Raw genomic sequence first — 17,552 nt, 5'->3', positions numbered from 1 at the left:
ATGGCTACACATGACGCTAACATACTGAAAATTAAGCTAAGAGGTTCCAAGAAAACAGGCAAAAGTCAATACCCTCAGCAGTTTATGATTCTATTTGAAGACCTCTGAGCTCACATACTTCTTCAGATAAACAATATGTTTTCACATTCAATTTAACAAGAGAAAGGCTTTTAGAATTGGGACTAATGGATGTGTTTGGATGGGGTTGCTGGAGTGTAAACATCTCCCAGTCCAAAAAAAGGACAGGATAGGGAATGCTAAAGTTAGCCTAAACCCTTATGGTTTTCAGCTCCACTGCACTGGGAAAAATACTACACCTTGGATGAATTTTCTTTTTTGTCTTAACTCTTTAACCCCAGAAATTAATGTGGTAAGATAATAAGCAAACCTTGTTTTAGGTCTTTAAAACAATAAAGGCATATACTTTCTTTTTTTTTAACAATTCCCAAGAGGCAAAAATCACATAAGCTTTCAAACGTAACAAATATCCAACAGGATCTTTCCTCTGTGTGCAACATATACACACACTGCTTCCCTCATGCTGCAGTGCTCCCCATTAGTTTCATAAAGTTGTAATGCTACCTGGGGAAATTCCCTCAATAGTTGATTTCATAATTGCTTCCAGATAAAATATTTGCCCTGGTGGACACTCAGCTGAGTACCATCTCGCCACATTAATTGTGTGCAATGTAGCAGCAGTTTGTGAAAATGTATATAGGCTAAAAGGCATTCATTTTAAGGGTCTACACATTTGTATGTGGCAATTTGTCATGTTTTCCCCATGTTTCCAGGTTGCTGTTTTTCCTCCAGCTGTAGAGAAATAAACCTCTAGTTCAGATATATCTATGTTTGTTCACTCCTGTTTTTTTTGTTTTTGTCATTCTTTTACAGCTAAAAGCTGGAGAGACAGCTGCAGTCATTGCCAGGGAATTGGCGGAGCAAACTAAGCGTAACCTTCAGGCAGGGGACATCACCTACACAGTGAAGGCCATGGTTCAACTGGTGGATCTCCTCGACGTGCAGCTGAGGAACCTCACGCCGGGCGGCAAAGATAGCGCAGCACGGAGCCTCAACAAGGTAGCGAAAGAAGCCGTTTGATAAGAAATATCAAAACTGTCCTTCACTCACTTCTCCTTTGCTTCAAAAGAAAATCCTGAGTAGCTAACAGGCTGGATGAACATGACCCGCAGGACTGATGACCTACGCCCCTGCTTGTCCACACTGTTCAGATCAGCCTTTAGAAATAGAAAGTGTAGCGAATTTAAGGTGAACTATATCCTTCAGTAGTGCCAATTTGTAAGTCAACATTTTTATTCTGACTTCTAAACCTTTCTGAATTTCCAAAATGGAGACCTACCTACCTCAAGACTTCAATCCAGTCAGACCTGAACAGTAGGTATTCTTTTAATGATGTAGTATTTGGCTCAGTGCTGTCAGATAAAATGATATCCACCATTTCCCTGTGGTCCGACGCATACTAAAACACACCTTCGATTTCAGAGGATAGCTCAGACACATCTCTTACTCTGGTATCATGTATTATGCCATCAATTTTACTTTGATTTCGTTTAAAAGATGCTATCCATATGTCATGCTTGTCAAAAGCACTGCACTTGCACCACTTGATTTTTAGTAATGGGACAGGGTAAAGATTTTAGTAGGGTTGGATCTAAGCTGCGGGAGTGCAGAGTTTTTCATTTTCGCTGAACCTGAAGCTAATGCATTTATTCCCCGATTCACAGCAGAGCACAGTGAGGGGCACTCAGGCAAAGCGAGCTAAAATAATACTTTCTGTCTGCTGAGCAGCCAACAGAAAAGCAAACATCAGTGAAATTCAAAATGTCAGCCGTTAATTTGCTGGAGCGGCTTCACTTGTAGAGGAACATGAACACCTGTTCTCAGATAGCTTTTTTTTTTTTTCGGGACGGGTTTTTATTTCATTGCCGCAACAGACACAGATGTCCCCATTGAGATTTTAGTGCCAGTTTTCTCCAATGGAGAGGAGAGGCAGTAAAGATGGCCAAAAGGGCCTCAGAAGGGAACGTGGCGAGTAAATTCACATTGAGGAGCAACTAGAGTTTATAATACCTCTTGAAAAAAAAAAAAAAAAAAAAGGTTTCTCGTAAAGTGAGGCATTCGAGGTAGAGGCGGCTGCTGCGGTTGAGATTGCCGTTGTAGTCTTAAGTTTCTCTTGTAAAGACGGAGAATAAAAGCAGTGCGGCTGAGGGAAATGGAAAAAAAAGCTTTTAAAACCTAGATAATTTATTCAAGAGGTCAGCAGCTTACCTATGATTTATAATTCTTTGTCCTCCTATACACGCTCCATTCTTGCTGTATGGTGCGTCTAAGGAGAAAAATGGCCCTACAGCTTTCTCTTGTTTTGCTAATGAGAGCCCTCCCCGAGGACACCCCCAAGCCCACAGAGCACTTCCTCGCCGCTCCGACAGTGGCTGATGTTTACCTCCCGAGTTCAATCTTTTTGACACAATCTGCAAAGAGCTAAGCGAATTAAAGATTTTTTTTTTCTGATAGCGAAGCACAATGCTCTCTGCCAGCAGACAATGAAAGGATTGAGTTGGCAAACGGTGAGATCAGTGTCGTTTTCATGATCAAAAGGGCTGTTGGCTTACGGTACCGACGGGACTGTTTCCAGAAGAGTGGGCTGTGATGTAGAGCAAGAGGCACCTTTATGGGGAGAGACGCTACTCTTTGGAGCTAATCTGCATGGGATTGAGCGTGGTACCAGAACCTAGCTGTTTAGCCACACAGGAGCTCTGTTGGCCACGCTGCTTGTATCAGAACTCAATTAAAATGATTCACTCTCCGTGCAGAGCTAACAGCCTTCCTTTGAGCCCGGGCTACCTGTCATTTTTCAGGTGTGATAAAAATGTTGTTGGCTCTAACTCTCCTTCAATGGCTCTCCTGAGTGAACAATTCTAATGAAATAAAATGATAACCTTGAATAAGAGTATTTTAGGTGTACTCCCACATGTCTTGTATGTCACATTTTGGTGCTAATTACTCAACAATCTGTGCTGTTTTTCTAAAAAAGTGCGTTGTAATGTGGGTTTTCCAGATCTGTACTTTAAGCAGACATGTTTTTGGAGTTGTTTGAGTTGTTGACCTTTTGCTAACCTTTGCATTTTCTTTCGGTTTGCAGCTTCAGAAAAGAGAGCGCTCTTGCCGCTTTTATGTTCAGGTATTTGGACCAGATTTTCCTTATACCCTTCCCTCCACTCCCTCATTGTGGCAACTGTGCCGTCATTTTCACCTTCACCACATAATTTGTGAAGTAATTTGTCCTAAGTTTGACCTTTTGAAGTGTGAAAAAAAGAATAGCAAAGTATTGAAATACAAAGCCGTGGAGTCGGGGTAAGTGTTTACCAGTGTTTCTAGTAATGCTTATGTTAAATCAGAGGGTCAAATTTCATTATTTACATTTGCGCCCAAGTAAAAAACATCATGTCCTTACACCTAAATGTGTGTGTCATATGTCATCAATTTCCCCTGCATGGTTATGTTGTGATTCCCCTTCCTTCACTGTTACGTTTGGCCTGAGCATGAGGCTGAGAATTTCTACATTTTCAAATGCCATGTATCCATTGTGGAGTGCTCCGGTTTCTGAATTTTGTTAAAAATGCCCCAAAACTATCACAACAGCACTGGTTTCCAGTGAAATAACCCACATAAGTGGATAACATCAGTCAAAAAATTGAGCTCTCAGGCATGTAACGCACTCCTACATTTCTCAGCAAATGCTTAAGAGCCAAAAGAAGTGACCTCATTATGCTCACAAGTCAACTTCTAACTACTAAGTCAGCCAAAGTCATGGCATGTTATGATTCCCCCTGATGCATAATACATACGTGTGCTAATTTAGGGGGGTCTCTAACGCCTCACTCAGCTATTTCTCGGGCTACTGAGTGATTTTGTCATCCCCGGGGTGACATTTTGGCTGTCGTCAGAATCATTTCCACCTTGACGAGAGAACTGTGCAAGAAGTTGACATCCCTGTCTTCCATACAGATGGCTCCAATAAAGCGGCACATTAGAGCCAGATGTTGTTTTATATGTATGCTCTGCAGCGCTCGCTGCTGTTAGGCAACATGCATTTGCCTCGATTCCCCTCAGGCATGTCAGAAGGCAAATGGCATCCAATTGAAATGTATGTCTGTATACGGTTGAGCGTGCCGCACGTGTGCAGATGGGTTTGTGAGTGTCAGATGCTTAAAGGATAAAGCTGGTGGTATTCTATATTTTTCTTATTGTCAATGAATGCAATAGAAAGACCAACAATGAACCAACTATCTGTATAGCCGAAGCCTGAAATAGCTCATTCTTCTGTGCCTTACAGCTCCACTGTAGACCAAAGGAATAACAACCTTGTTATTGAGCTGCACTATGGCAGTGGCTGACATTGTAGGTTCATAACAATTATCAATCTGCAACTGAAAATCCTCCACACCAGTTGCAGTATTTACTCCTATTTTAGTTAGTGGAATAAAACGGCTTTTATTTTAAAATTGAATATATATATATTTATATATAATTGTGACCTTTTTTAAAGGTTTAATCTGTAATTTAGGAACATATGTGGTTGGGAAATTTCTAAAGTCTTAAGAGATGTACATACAGGTTGTAGGTTTCAGTCATTTCAAGGGATCTTTTGGCAATAAAAATATAGAAAAACTACGGAGAAGGTGCGAATCACAAACCACAGTTTCTTCCCAAATGAATCAGGGCTAGCTAAAAATGAACATGCTCATAATAGCAACACTAATTTCAGAACCAGGATCGGCTTTATTGACCAAGTATGTGTGCACACATTTAAGGAGTATGACTTCAATTTTTTCAAGGCGAACAAAAAAAACTTGAGCATGTGCACAGCTGATGAGGCTGATGGGAATGTCATCAGTTCTGCAGGTATTTGATATTGGATAAATCAAAATTTTGAACCGATGTTGAGGCCAGATGTTATTGCAATTCCCCCTGAGGGGGAGACATCCACTGAAAACCAAAAATGCCAACCTCACAGTCATAGTCATATTTCACGGCAGTATTTCCATGTCTAGAACTGGTAGACATGCATCTGTGTTTTGTACACTACCATTCATGACTGTACACACTGCTCAGCTGTGCACCTCCTCCTCTGTTCCATTCCCTCGCCGGGTCGACAAATTCAAACAACAGTGAAGAGCTTTCACTTGACGAACCGGAATAATGGAGCAACATCTGTGGCCTTAGGTAAACACAGGCATTGACTGCATGCGCTGCCTGCCTTTGAGGGACTTTCATTGATTAGGGAAATTTGGCAGTGTTTTCTCCAACAGGGCCCCGGTGGTTGACATAAGTGGGATTATCAGAGGAATACAAAGCAAATGAGAGGTGCACCTGCCTCTGTCGTCCCTCTGCTCAGAGACCACGCACAGTGCTGAAAAAAAAAAAGACTTCGACAGTACTTTGGGAAAAGGCAGATTGTGTCAGCGCAGGTGTGGTTGTGGTGAAGTACTGCAAAATAGAATACAACACTTGAGATTTATGTCTAATGAGATTGAGGGCTATTAGCTTGTTTAAGTGGCGAACCAGCACGTAGATGACACTCGAGTTCACCTTGTGCTGAGGTCTTCATCTCGTTAGGGAATTTAAATGCAAACAGCCTCATTTTGCTGTTTTCAGTTACATATTCACAAGCTCCCTGCCTCTGTTGATCCTGTGCGAATGAAACGATCATTAATTCTAACTACTTCGGAATCTTTCTCGGTTGTTCACAAACAGCGTTCTTTCCCACATGTCATAGCCGGTTTATTCCCAGCGAGCAGGATTTGGCCCTGATAAAGCTACAAAGCGTATAATGATCAACTCCCAGTGTTCAACATTTCCCCTGCAGGAATATTTCTCTGTTGTGCCCTTTGATTTTCGAACAAACATGATAAAAATAGTGGCCTGCCTCCTGCGCCTTTTGGTTGTATTAATGGCAGCGTTTTCATAGGCAGTGACATTATGGTTGTCCAATTACTGTGATTATGTCCATCTATGTTTTACCAAAGCTAAAGTCAAACACGCTAGCTTCAAATGGCTTCTTCCTCTGGCTTTTATTTTGTTTTTGGGGGAGTAAAAGATTTAGGATTTACAGCAAATCATCCCATGAATACCACTCTTTCAACACATAAAAGATCAGATCATATCTCGTGCTTTAGTGGGAGCCAAGTGAGAGTGAATTTGCAGGATACAGGGAGGATATTGAGCCCCGACCCCTCATTAAAATGACACCGTTGCATGCAAAGAAGACTAGGGGGAGTGTCACAGCGCGGGATGACCTTAGAGCAGGCGAAACGGAGGGAGGCTCCTCGTTCGGGAATGTAACGAGATGATAAAATTTCCCTGGTAGTCAATTTGTCGAAAGATGAAGATAACCACATCCTCATAAACAGAGACCTCCTCATCTCGCCTGTGGAGCAGAGTTCTGCTTGAATAATCCGAGTGAGCCGTTTGCGCTGGAGTGGAGAGAGCGGGAAGATCTCTCAGACGTTCAGGCATTTAAGTTTGTGTTCATTCATTTCACATAATCTTAGATTACATTTAAATTATCTGTTAATCTGCATACAGTACATATATAAATATTGTAAATTCCTAAATAAAAGCCAATATTCAAATAATGGTCATCTCCAAAAAAACTTAAATGGCCAGTAAAAACAAATAAAGGTAGACTGGTTGATAATATTGAGCAGGGCTACAGAGACATGAGATACTCACCAAGGAAACTTGCCTCTAATATGCTGTTTTATTGAGCAGTGTTATTAACTCAACAAATTCTGCACGTTTCAACCTAAAAGTACACACACAGTGAGGTGCAGACCAGAGTGAGCAGTCATTAACTCCTTTCCAAAGTCATTTTTCATAGAAAAAAGCCTTGTAGAAACTAGAGAGATGCCCTTTGGCAGTGAAAGGCTTTTAATGTGAAACGTCTTCGCAGGAAATGTCAAGTTTCGTTGATGTTAACATGACTGTTGTGGAAAGGCTTTCTTCTAAAATCAAATAAGATGTACTTATGAAACGGAAACATTGCAATAAAGGCATGTCTCTAATTTCTAATGAAAGTCTGCCTCTCTCTGCCATTGAGTTAAATAAAGGGCCACTATTTGGGAGTTGTACAATAGTAAGATTAAACCAAAGACATAAGACAAAGAGCACAAAGGTAATCCCTCAGGAACTCACATGCACCCCGCTTACGACAGAGAAGAGGTTTCATGAAATATTAAACGAGAAGGTTGTAGAGATTCTCAAAGAAGACAGATGATTTGGCTAGCAGGAACAATAAAACAGAAAATGATGCAACAGCTTCACCTGTGCCAAGAGACATCTAGTCAGATAGAAGAGGACAGCAAGAACAAGATATCCCAACTTGTTTGTGTTGTTTTCCCCCCCACACATTTTGAGATCAGCCTTCAACTTCAGTGAGGGAAAACAAGTGGGAAGAAACCGAACCGGGAAACAGGAAGGGAGGAGTGAGGAGAAACGAGGGGACGCAGAGAGAAAACCAGCAAGCAAAGGGATGAGGGGGAGATCAGCCTCAGCCAGAATCAATTTCCCAGACCCAGAGTTCATTTCATCAATCAGCACACAGATAGAAGCACACACACCACGGGTTGGCTTGGACTCCTGCCAAGCACACGCTAATGTCCACCTCTCTCTTCCTTCCTTCTGCATCGGTACAAATGGCCCGTGCACTGCAGCTTTTCACGCCCAGTCATCATCCTTGTTCCAAGTGGAACATTCCAGCAGTGAGTCCAGTTAACGACTAGCATTTCCTGATGTACCAGGAAGCAGAATATATATATATATATATATATATATATATCTTTTTACTGCTGGCTTACGTTCTTTCAGTGCAGGAAAATAAAGTGGCTAGAAAATGGTTGGGAGTTTGCAGCAGCAGAGCGAGCTGCTGCATTTGACAGATGGAGTGGCAGTGTGCTAATAGCAGTAAAATAGCAGCAAGTCACCATCACGTCTCTACGACTCAACCGCACAGACTATGATGATGGCAGTGGTGTGCTGCTTGGGTACATCCCCCTCCCCTCTATCTGCGTTGTCCCACTGAGGCTGGAAATGATGCATTTCTCACACAGATCTCATGAAATTTTGTCGAATGAGCCCCAACGATTTCAAAATGCAATTATCCTGCTCCGTGCATGAAAACTGAGAGAAACACGATTTCCCCATATGGCGGCGGATTACACGGAGGAAACACAAATAGAAACAGGCAGTGTTCTGGCAATGACATTTCATCATTGCAATGGTTGTCTGGTCTCCGGTGTTCAACTTTAAAAATGACATTTTCAGCTATAGTTATTTATTTAACCATTACCAACCAGCCACCCATTACCTTAAGTCACTTGATATCCCTGACCTTACCATTACTTCACGAAATCAGTGTCTGGCCAAGATAAAGTTTTCTGCATAGATTTAAAGCCACGAGGAGCTTCCATTTTGTTTTGTTGATTATGTCGCCCCCTGTGGACAAAAGAGGTATTGATTCCACCATCTTCAATATAACGTGGCCTGAGAAATTAAGTTTTCTGGTTGTCCGTCTGTCTGTCCCTCCTACTCAAATGTCTAAATTGATGAAATTGTGACATATTATTTCCAAATGGTCAAAGGTCAACTTCACTGTGACATCATAGTGTTCTGGCCATTATTCGACGGCATAGACCAGGAGCAGAAACTTGACTGGTGTGCCAAATCATCCAGCCGTGAGTTTAAGTTTAATAACTGTAATATGACGGTAATGAAACAAAGTTAACTTTAGTTTTGTAACGTTACGGTTCATACAGTTTGGTTGCATGTAACCCTACAGCTAACAGATTTGGTTGCTCAGTATTAGCAATTTTGTTGAGCTAATGCTAAATTTATTCCCTAGTAATGTTATGTCTTCATAATGATAAAGCAACACAAAGATAAAGCCCGGCAGTAATACCAATATAAAATGTTGCATTATAAACCAGTTATTCTGCTACTGTACCACCAGACTACAAAGCAGCGTTTTTCACCCTGAGCACTCGGCCGTTAATAGTTGTAATTTTATGACTTATTATTTTGCGGGGGAGTCCGACCCAGGGACAGGCATTAAAAATAACTTTAACAGTCATATAGAAATATCCAATCTTCTTGCTGATGGCCTCGTTTGCCTATATAGGTCAGATAGAAGCAGTAGTATAGCTGCTCCCCAATGTTTCCAGGCCTTTTCTTAAGCCAAGCCAATGGGAGTAGTATCAATCTTTCTATCCATCTTTCACCAAGAAAGCGAGTAAGCCACTTTGGAACTAAACTAAAACACTGCAAACATGAGCTGTCATGTGGTGTTTATGTTTTAATAGTGTACTCCAGAATTTACCTGGTCCAGCACTGACATAAAAGGGCTTTTTTGGATTTGTATGTCTCCACTTGGATTAAACTAAACCCATCCATTACCCTTAACGTCCCATAAAATGGCTTTTAGATCTTTTTTTTTTTTTTTTCTGTTTTATTCCATTGAAAGTGCTCTGTGGAACTCTGTGTTGTGCTGGACTGTTGTGCTAGTTGTTAGTTTATGTTGGCTGACTCTATTTCTAAACTTACTCAGGCTCGTAAAGGCCGCCGAGAGAGACGGGGATGGTCTCATTTCTCCCATCATGTTATAATCCGCTCACTGTTCTGACTGGCCACACACATGGCCCATAAACAAAGTGAATTATACATGTAAAATGCTACAAATAATTTACACAGAGCCCCTTTAAATTGTCGGTTGTGGCAGGATTTTGTTTTGGGTTTGTTATTGTCACTTTCTACATGGACAAAGCAGGAGAGAAGTGATATGTTTTTCTCCTGAATGACAGATGATGCTTCATTTGACAGCTCCAGCTATTTTGTCAATGTTGTTGCCAAAAAAAACACATCTTTGACACACTTCATACTGCTCATGAGTTCAGAGATAAACATTTACCCACAGGTTTGATGTGGAATGAGGGGTTGGCTAGAACCAATCCAAAATCTATGATGATATTTTATTGGAAAGACTCTCTGCATATTCCCCCGGGTGCAAAATCTGTCAGGAGAAATAATTTGACGGTAAATAAAAAGGGGAAGTGGAGGCTTTGGTATAAACACATGTAAATATGCAAATTTGACATGTATTTGGCATCAGAGCCAGAGGTGGGATTTTGAAAATACTGAGATTTGAAAAATATTAAAATATCACCATGTAGTCACTGCAGATTCAAAACTTGGATGATTTTCATGTTTTTGATAAGTCAGGACTGTGTTCCTTTTTTGGTTTTGGAGAATTTGCAGATTAATCAGGCTCCAAAAAATATTTCATATCAACAAAATGAAGTTTCCAAAAGAAGTGGTTTGACATTTTTGAAAACAGACCACTTGTTTTTGCCGAGAGTTAGTGAAGACGATTAAAACCACTCTCATGTCCGTGCAGTAAATAAGAAGCTAGCATCTGACAGCCAGTTAGCTTAGCATAGCACAGAACTAGAAACAGGAAAACAGCTGTGTCTAAAGGTTACAAAATGTATACCAGCACCTCAAGACCTCACTAATTAACACTTAAGTTTAATCTGTGCTCAGATGAATAGTGCTAAACTAAGCTAAGCTAACTGGATGCTGCAATTAGCTTCATATTTACCCCATGAACATGAGAATGGTGTTAGTTTTCTTATTTAATCACCTGCAAAAAAAAGCTAAAATATTTCACAAAATGTCACTATTTCCTCACTCTAATTTGTTCAGAAAAAAAATCCCAGAAAAAACATATAAGACACGACATTATGACACAGACAGTGGAACAACATCCTCAAGGATACACGGTAATAAAACAGAAAGGCCATTCTTCACTCAGTGTGACCTTTTTTAAGTTATTTTACTTCTTTAAATTGTTGATAATAGTAGTAACCATTGTTGGCAACAAGTAGTTTTAAAAGAAAATGCTTCCCACTGGTGATTTTAACTCTAAATGAGACACTTTTTTGCTTACACTTTATGTGTAGTGCCTGTATCGGTAAGTCACCTGCCTTCCAACATGGAGCCAATGCTCTCCAGTCTTTATATCATAATTTCATTCTCCGGTTTGAATGAGGGAAAACTGGCACGCTGTACGCATATTAATAACAGTAATGAATAACTTGCAACACAGAAATCTATTGCATGTCCAAGTGCTGCACCATGAGTGAGTCTCAGTTTTATTGCATTCTTCGGATGATCGTATAAATGCCTGAGGGGCCAGTGAGAAAACTGATCTTCATTCCAATATTAATTTTTGATGCATACTGTATCGGCCCTCGGTTGTTTTATTCAGTCTTGTTTATCAATTATCCATTGTAGATTCCCTCACCATAACGTTTCTGACCCCTCCCTGTGGCTTTGGGGTGGGCTATTCTTCGCTCTTCGTCTCTTCTGCATGCAGAAAAAAAAAAAAAAAAAAAAAGCGAGATAGCCGGCTGTGCGAGTCCATCAATCCTTTCTCTGAATAACCGTTACTTCAGTGTTTTAAGAACTGCCGGAAAAAAAAAAATATATAGCAGTGCGGAACAAAGGAAAAGAGAAATGTCAGTGCCTGAAGAAAAAGCGCTCCTTAATTGAGAGTGAATCAACCTCTGCCTCGAGCTGAATGTCAAAAGGTGTGATTGGAGATTGGCTGCAGATAATGAATAATTACATCAAAGATTCTAGGCTGCCTGTGCGTGCGTACGTGGAGATGTTTTGTGCACGGGAGTTTGTCTATGTTCCCGTATACTAGCAGGTGCAGAGGTGTGTGTTCACTCTTGCGTCAGTCTTTCGCTGTGCGTGTGTTTGTGTGTGTGTGTGCTTGTGCCTGGGTGTGGGCGGCTTAATGTGTGCAGGGTATGTTTTGAATGAGGAAAAGCCAGCTGGTGCTGTTTGAAATTCTCCGCCAGCGCCAGTGAGTTGAACACAATCAGTCCTCCATCTTCTCCTGCTATCACAGTGATTTGAAACAAACATACAACTTAACATTATAAGGTAATTGAGCCGTAGATCACACTTGTGCTTTGTGACTGTAAAGCCCTTTTCTTTTCTTTTTTTTTTTTCAGGAATTCATTTGATGCACTCGAGCACATGATTTCTCTTACCGCCTTTGGCTTCATCTCCGTGCTGTTTTGGAGTCATGCTAAAACTCTTATTCCCTTTCATAATCCATTGATCAAAAAAAGGGGATCTAAGCGAAGCTCAGAGAGAAGTTCTGTGCCGCGACACCCCCCTGTCTTTAACATACATCATAGCCTCCATCTTCAGGATTACAAGTGTGTCTACCGGCTTTTGAAGAAGTGGGAAAGGAGTATCAAACTTCTGAGCGGTTCCTCGTCAGATGTGTGATTTCCTCTCTGGGACATGGGAACGTCACTATTTTCAGCAGTGAAGGGACTTTTAATAATTATGCGTTTGACCACCTACACTACTATACTGTGATGGCCTTTTTTTCCCCCAGTCATTTTGTGCCTCAGAGCAGTGGTACCAGGAAAGAATTGCTTTGCTTGACCAATTAGTATTCCACTTATAAATCTTGCCATTGGCATTTTTAAATCTTTAATGGCTCTTAATTTTTTATCTTGTCTTGAGAATGCTCTTGTTTCTTCCTTGCAAACTAGCTTCAGCACTGTTGTGTCAGAGATTAAAGAAGGCATAATAGTTGTTCTCTGCTATTAATATGCAGGAATGATAGTTGCTACCAGCGAATACCTTGTACATCCCTTGGAATGTCTCAATGTTGTAGTGTTTTTTGTACTTCTTTGGTGTATTGGGATTGTCTGCATGGAGGAACATTAATCACTCCAATTAAGGACTCTAGCCTCAAGTCATGTACGAAGTGGCCTCTAGTCTTGTAATAACTGGCTCTGATTCATTTGCATAATTAATTCTTCTACTAGATAAAAAGGAAACAAAAGCAACCAAAGACCATATCCAGTGTCATTACAGATTCAGGTGATGCCGCTGCTAGTTGACGATCCATGTCCAAAAGCAGAACTTGTAAATGAATTGGAAATAGGGTCATGAAATTGCTCAGCAGAAAGATGATTATGAAATTTCCAGTTCAAATGGAAAAACAGGGAACGCTTCACGCTCCGTCTTTGCGCAATCCCACAGGATTGTGTGATTTGTTTTTCACTCCCGAGCCCACTTTGATCTTGCTTTCACTCATATCATACCATTTACCAAATCACCATGTCAAAGAAAAGCAGTCCCGGGCCAGCTAAGCTTCTTTTCACTGAATCGATGATTTGGACTCCTCAGGCCATGGTGGAGACGGTCAACAATTTGCTGCAGCCGCTGGCCCAGGGAGCGTGGAAGGAGCTGAGCACGGGCGAGCAGCTGAGGGCCGCCACCATGCTGCTGGACACGGTGGAGCAAGGGGCCTTCGTCCTGGCTGATAACCTGCTCAAGACGGACATTGTGCAGGAGAACACTGAGAACATCCGTGAGTATATACTCTGCTTGTGCCTTATATGTTTTCTTACATGGATGTATTCAGAAGAACTGGATACTAAGGTCCAAGATGGCGCCCCATTCATGAAAGTTGCTCACATTACTGCAAATACATTTTGTCAGGTTTCCAGATGTTGGGTATTTATAAAATCCTTCTCCAGCCTCAAGCTACTTGAAAACATGTTCGATTATTTCCTCTATCCAAGTGGGTTGACTTTCCTGTTGGCCCTCTGTGCCCATACATGACATAAAGTGATTTAATGATATGGCTCTTCTAGGCTTTTGTATTTATACTGCAATACCAAGTGTGTCCACTGTGTTGAAGTTGTGTCACAGTGCTAATTACAGGGTAATTCAGGTCATTTTTTTCATATTTTTATGTGTAAATGACTGTAAATACGCTCAAAAAGGTTTGGAATTGTTCCTATAAATCGCCTCAGCCATCAGAAGCAAATCAGGCTGCAGCTTAATCCTTGAGGACAAATGCACTCGTCAAAGGAGGCCCACTATAAGTGCTTGTTTTTGCCACTGACAGGCTCAGATTGTTGTTCTAAGTGTCTGACAACATTATGGAAAGGACCCCTACAGAGATAGAAATCTTTGTTAAAGAGTAAGATCCTTTTTTGTTTAACTAGAAAACAGCCGTTACATCTGTCTATTCAAAGCCACCCGACTCAATCTTACCTCGCAGAGCACAGAAGTTGCTGTTCTACTGCCGCCTTAATCGGTTGGCTCGTTTGTGTTAATGCGTGGTGTTTTGAATGGTTTGGTTTGGATCCGGATGATAATACATATTATTGTTCATTTCCAAAGATACCAATACTTAAAAGTCCAAACTCTGCACATACATCATTCTGTACAGTGCCGATCAAATATCCAAGTAAAATAACATTAAGCACAACATTTAAATGAGTGTGGAGTTGGGTTCTGTGGATATCCGGATTCATCTTTTTATTCTATGAAAATTGTTTGCCAGCAAGCAAGTTGCACTTCAATTTGGTTGTCTTTGTCTGCATGAGTAAAACGTCTTGGACAGAATTAAGTTAATTTCTCCTCAAGCTGCTGGGAAACAGATTATTACCTCAGCTGGGGAAGACTCAGCATTGTCAATTACGATATTTAGAAAATTAGATGCAATAGTGGCATTTAGAGCAGTGTCGCATTTGAAGAGCTGAACGTTTGGTTCGCTCTTTATAATGTTTTCTGGTGTGTTTCATCCTTCACTGGTCCTGCCGGTTGTACAGGGGTTACAAAGTTCACCATACTGCTATTGATCCAGGGTGCTCTCATATTGACAGCGGAGCTCTTGAGACTATGGAACAAGTGTGAAGGTCACTGGATTAATGCTTTCTCCCTCACAGGAGGTTAAGTTTGGCAGGGCGGCTTATGGCTGATGGCAGTCAGCTGTAAATTGACAATTATCTCAAATGATTGTGTTCATATTAATGTCAATTAATAGTCGGAATTAACTACTAGTCGTGCAGAGCAGGGAGCAGCGCTGATTATTCAGTGTATAAATACCAAGTGAGCACAGATAATGGAAGTTCTGTCGTCAAACATTTTCCCCAGAGGTGCTTTTCCAAACTGTTTGACTCGGTTACATCAGAAAAGTAGAATTTATCACACTGAGAAGCATTTACAAAGCATAAAATACAATTGATTAAAATAACCTATTTTGCACATGGTGTTGAGTAGGGCAAGGGGAATTAATAAAAAAAATAAATAATGTTATGATGTATCGCCCTCTTCTCTGAACAAGTGGGGGGTTTTTTTCCAAGCTCCTGCTGCCATGGCAACCTAAAAATATAGGTCTACTGACTTAAAAGGAAGCAAGCGTAAGGAGAATTAATAAAAAGGATTTTATTGTATCTGGCACACAATTCATCTGGGTATTAAGGAGATTCTGGGCTCGTTTGGAGAGGGGAATGAGACGATGCCTGCTCAACTCGAGTGAGATTTTATAGCTCATAGTGGTAGCCTGGTTAATTATGTGCTGGTGACATGTTTACTAGGCCTTATCTCTCTGTTTGCGCGGCTTATTTCTTGCAGCCAGTTGGCTGCTGCAATCCCTCATGCCATGCAGGGTAGTTAAATGAGGACAAGGAGACCCATTTGGACATTGGTAATCACTGCAGCAGCTAATTATTGATCCCCCACTTTGACTTACATCTAAAGTGAAGGGTTTTGTGTGTGCAGGTGTACTGTAGCTTGCACACAATGCACCTGGTAACGCTGTCTCAATGTCAGGATGAGCCGCTTCTCTCGCTTTTTCAAGTGAATCTCGAACACTGAGAGGGCCTCGTTCCAACTTAAGGCTCAAGCCGATAATGAGATCTATTTTCTTCGCTCTCAAAGACGAAGGATATTTCCTCGCCCATTGTGTCTGTGTTTGTGTTTACACCTCGCAGTGCATGTGCTCGTCCAGAGCTTTGTCTGCGCAAGAGTGCGCTTCACTCTCTGCATGATAATCTTATGAGCAGATTTCTGCCGATTAGCATGTTATTTAAACGGGCTTTGAAGGTGTAGCCTTTGGGTCTGACTACCACTACGGCATCAAAGAAATTCCCTGAAGCCCGTCGTAAGCCCTTTTACACAACCACACAGGGAAACGAGAGTGAGAGGGAGAAGAAAAATGCTTCCTTTATTCCGAAGGCAGGCTTGGAATCCAGGGAATGGGGAGCTATCTGGGGTATTGTCTTAGCTAAGTTGAATAGGAATGTATCACCAAAACCCCCTGGCCTTTGCAAAAGCACAAGAGAATGTTAATACAAAGGTTTTTTTTTTATATATACAAGAAAGTATGGGAAGCTTTGGTATGAGAACAGATACAAAGGGAGGATTAGATGTGGCCTCTTTGTATCTTTTCGTGGGCACTAACCTTTATCAAAGACAGAGGTGTCATAGTCCACTGCCATCAGATCATCAGCTGAATACCTTAGCGGGCTTAATGAAGTTTCTGTTTCTCACACTTGACGAAATTGTGTTTTAAAGTTGAAGACCCTCCGCTGCAGACTGATATGTGTAGAACTAGCAGTGACTGCCGTTGGTATAGAGGCGTAGCAGAGGTTGAATGTAGTGTCATAGACCTCCTCCGACAGATGAAGCTCTCCCAAAATGTTTCGCTGTTGTTTCGTACAATTGTGGTTGTATCGTGTCATCCTGCCCATAAACTACATCGTTTTCTATGTGAATCCAAGGGTGAGGTGCCACTTTAATAGTGGCAGCTTGTTTACTCTTGTCTACCACCTGGTTTAGTCCCTACTGCTCACCTCTTCTTTTAGACGTTGACATTTGTGCAGCTTCTACGGAGCAGTGATTCAGTGGACTCATCTCAGTGCTCTGGGAGTTCATGTGACATTTAGGAATTCCTAGACTTCACGCAGGTCACCCGTACTTCAGAGCACACTCGACCGCTTTATTAAACTGAATTGTATCCTACTATAATAACTTTGATGGAATGAGCTTTTTATTCCAGCTCGGCTCCTATCAGCGGCTCATTTTCCTCTGCTGTACGACTCCGGAGTCTTTGAACCATAAATTAGGAGCTCGCTTCAGACACAACAGCTGTTGAGCTGCCGCAAGAAGCAAGCTCGTCTTCCCTAGCTGGTCTTTATCTCCTCCTTGTATCTCTCGCTCGCTCCACTCTTCTCCGCTGAAAGATTCCTTGAAATGAAGGCATCTTGTTGTTTTTTTCAGAGGGCAAAGGCACCCTTTGTTTTTAGAGTTTAAGAGGAAACAATGTCACCTGAACACTTGATAGTCTCTTGATTAAGAGGCCCGTAGTGAGACACTAACCTCGACTGCACACAGAGAGCTGAGAGGGAGGCAGCGCTTCAAAGCTGCGTGAATCAAGACAGGATGTGTTGCATTTAGTGCTTGTTGGAGATGCATTGATTAATGAAATCAGCTGCTGGAGGAGAATGGCTTTTTGAATCAGTGAAGTGATTGGAGATGAGTTTAAAGATTCATATGGCTGCTGGGTGCTGCGCTTGTCAGGTGTTTACCTAATAGCAATGATAACGAATGAGTCACAGAAAGGTCAAGAGCACGTCATGACAGTGCACATT

General features: G+C 41.4%; 1 protein-coding gene across 1 annotated transcript in view; it reads left to right on the top strand.

The window, feature by feature from the left end:
- LOC141003409 (adhesion G protein-coupled receptor L3-like) overlaps nt 1-17,552 on the top strand; it is a 207,784-nt gene that overhangs the window by 144,787 nt on the left and 45,445 nt on the right. Inside the window, exons 9-11 of the mRNA XM_073474740.1 lie at nt 892-1,077; nt 3,161-3,199; nt 13,294-13,477. Of these exons, the coding sequence (XP_073330841.1) occupies nt 892-1,077; nt 3,161-3,199; nt 13,294-13,477 (409 nt within the window). The remainder of the gene's footprint in view (nt 1-891; nt 1,078-3,160; nt 3,200-13,293; nt 13,478-17,552) is intronic.

This window comes from Pagrus major, chromosome 10 (genome assembly GCF_040436345.1).
Source record: "Pagrus major chromosome 10, Pma_NU_1.0".
NCBI classification, from domain to species: Eukaryota; Metazoa; Chordata; class Actinopteri; order Spariformes; family Sparidae; genus Pagrus; species Pagrus major.
This window is presented reverse-complemented; position numbering and strand designations above follow the sequence as displayed.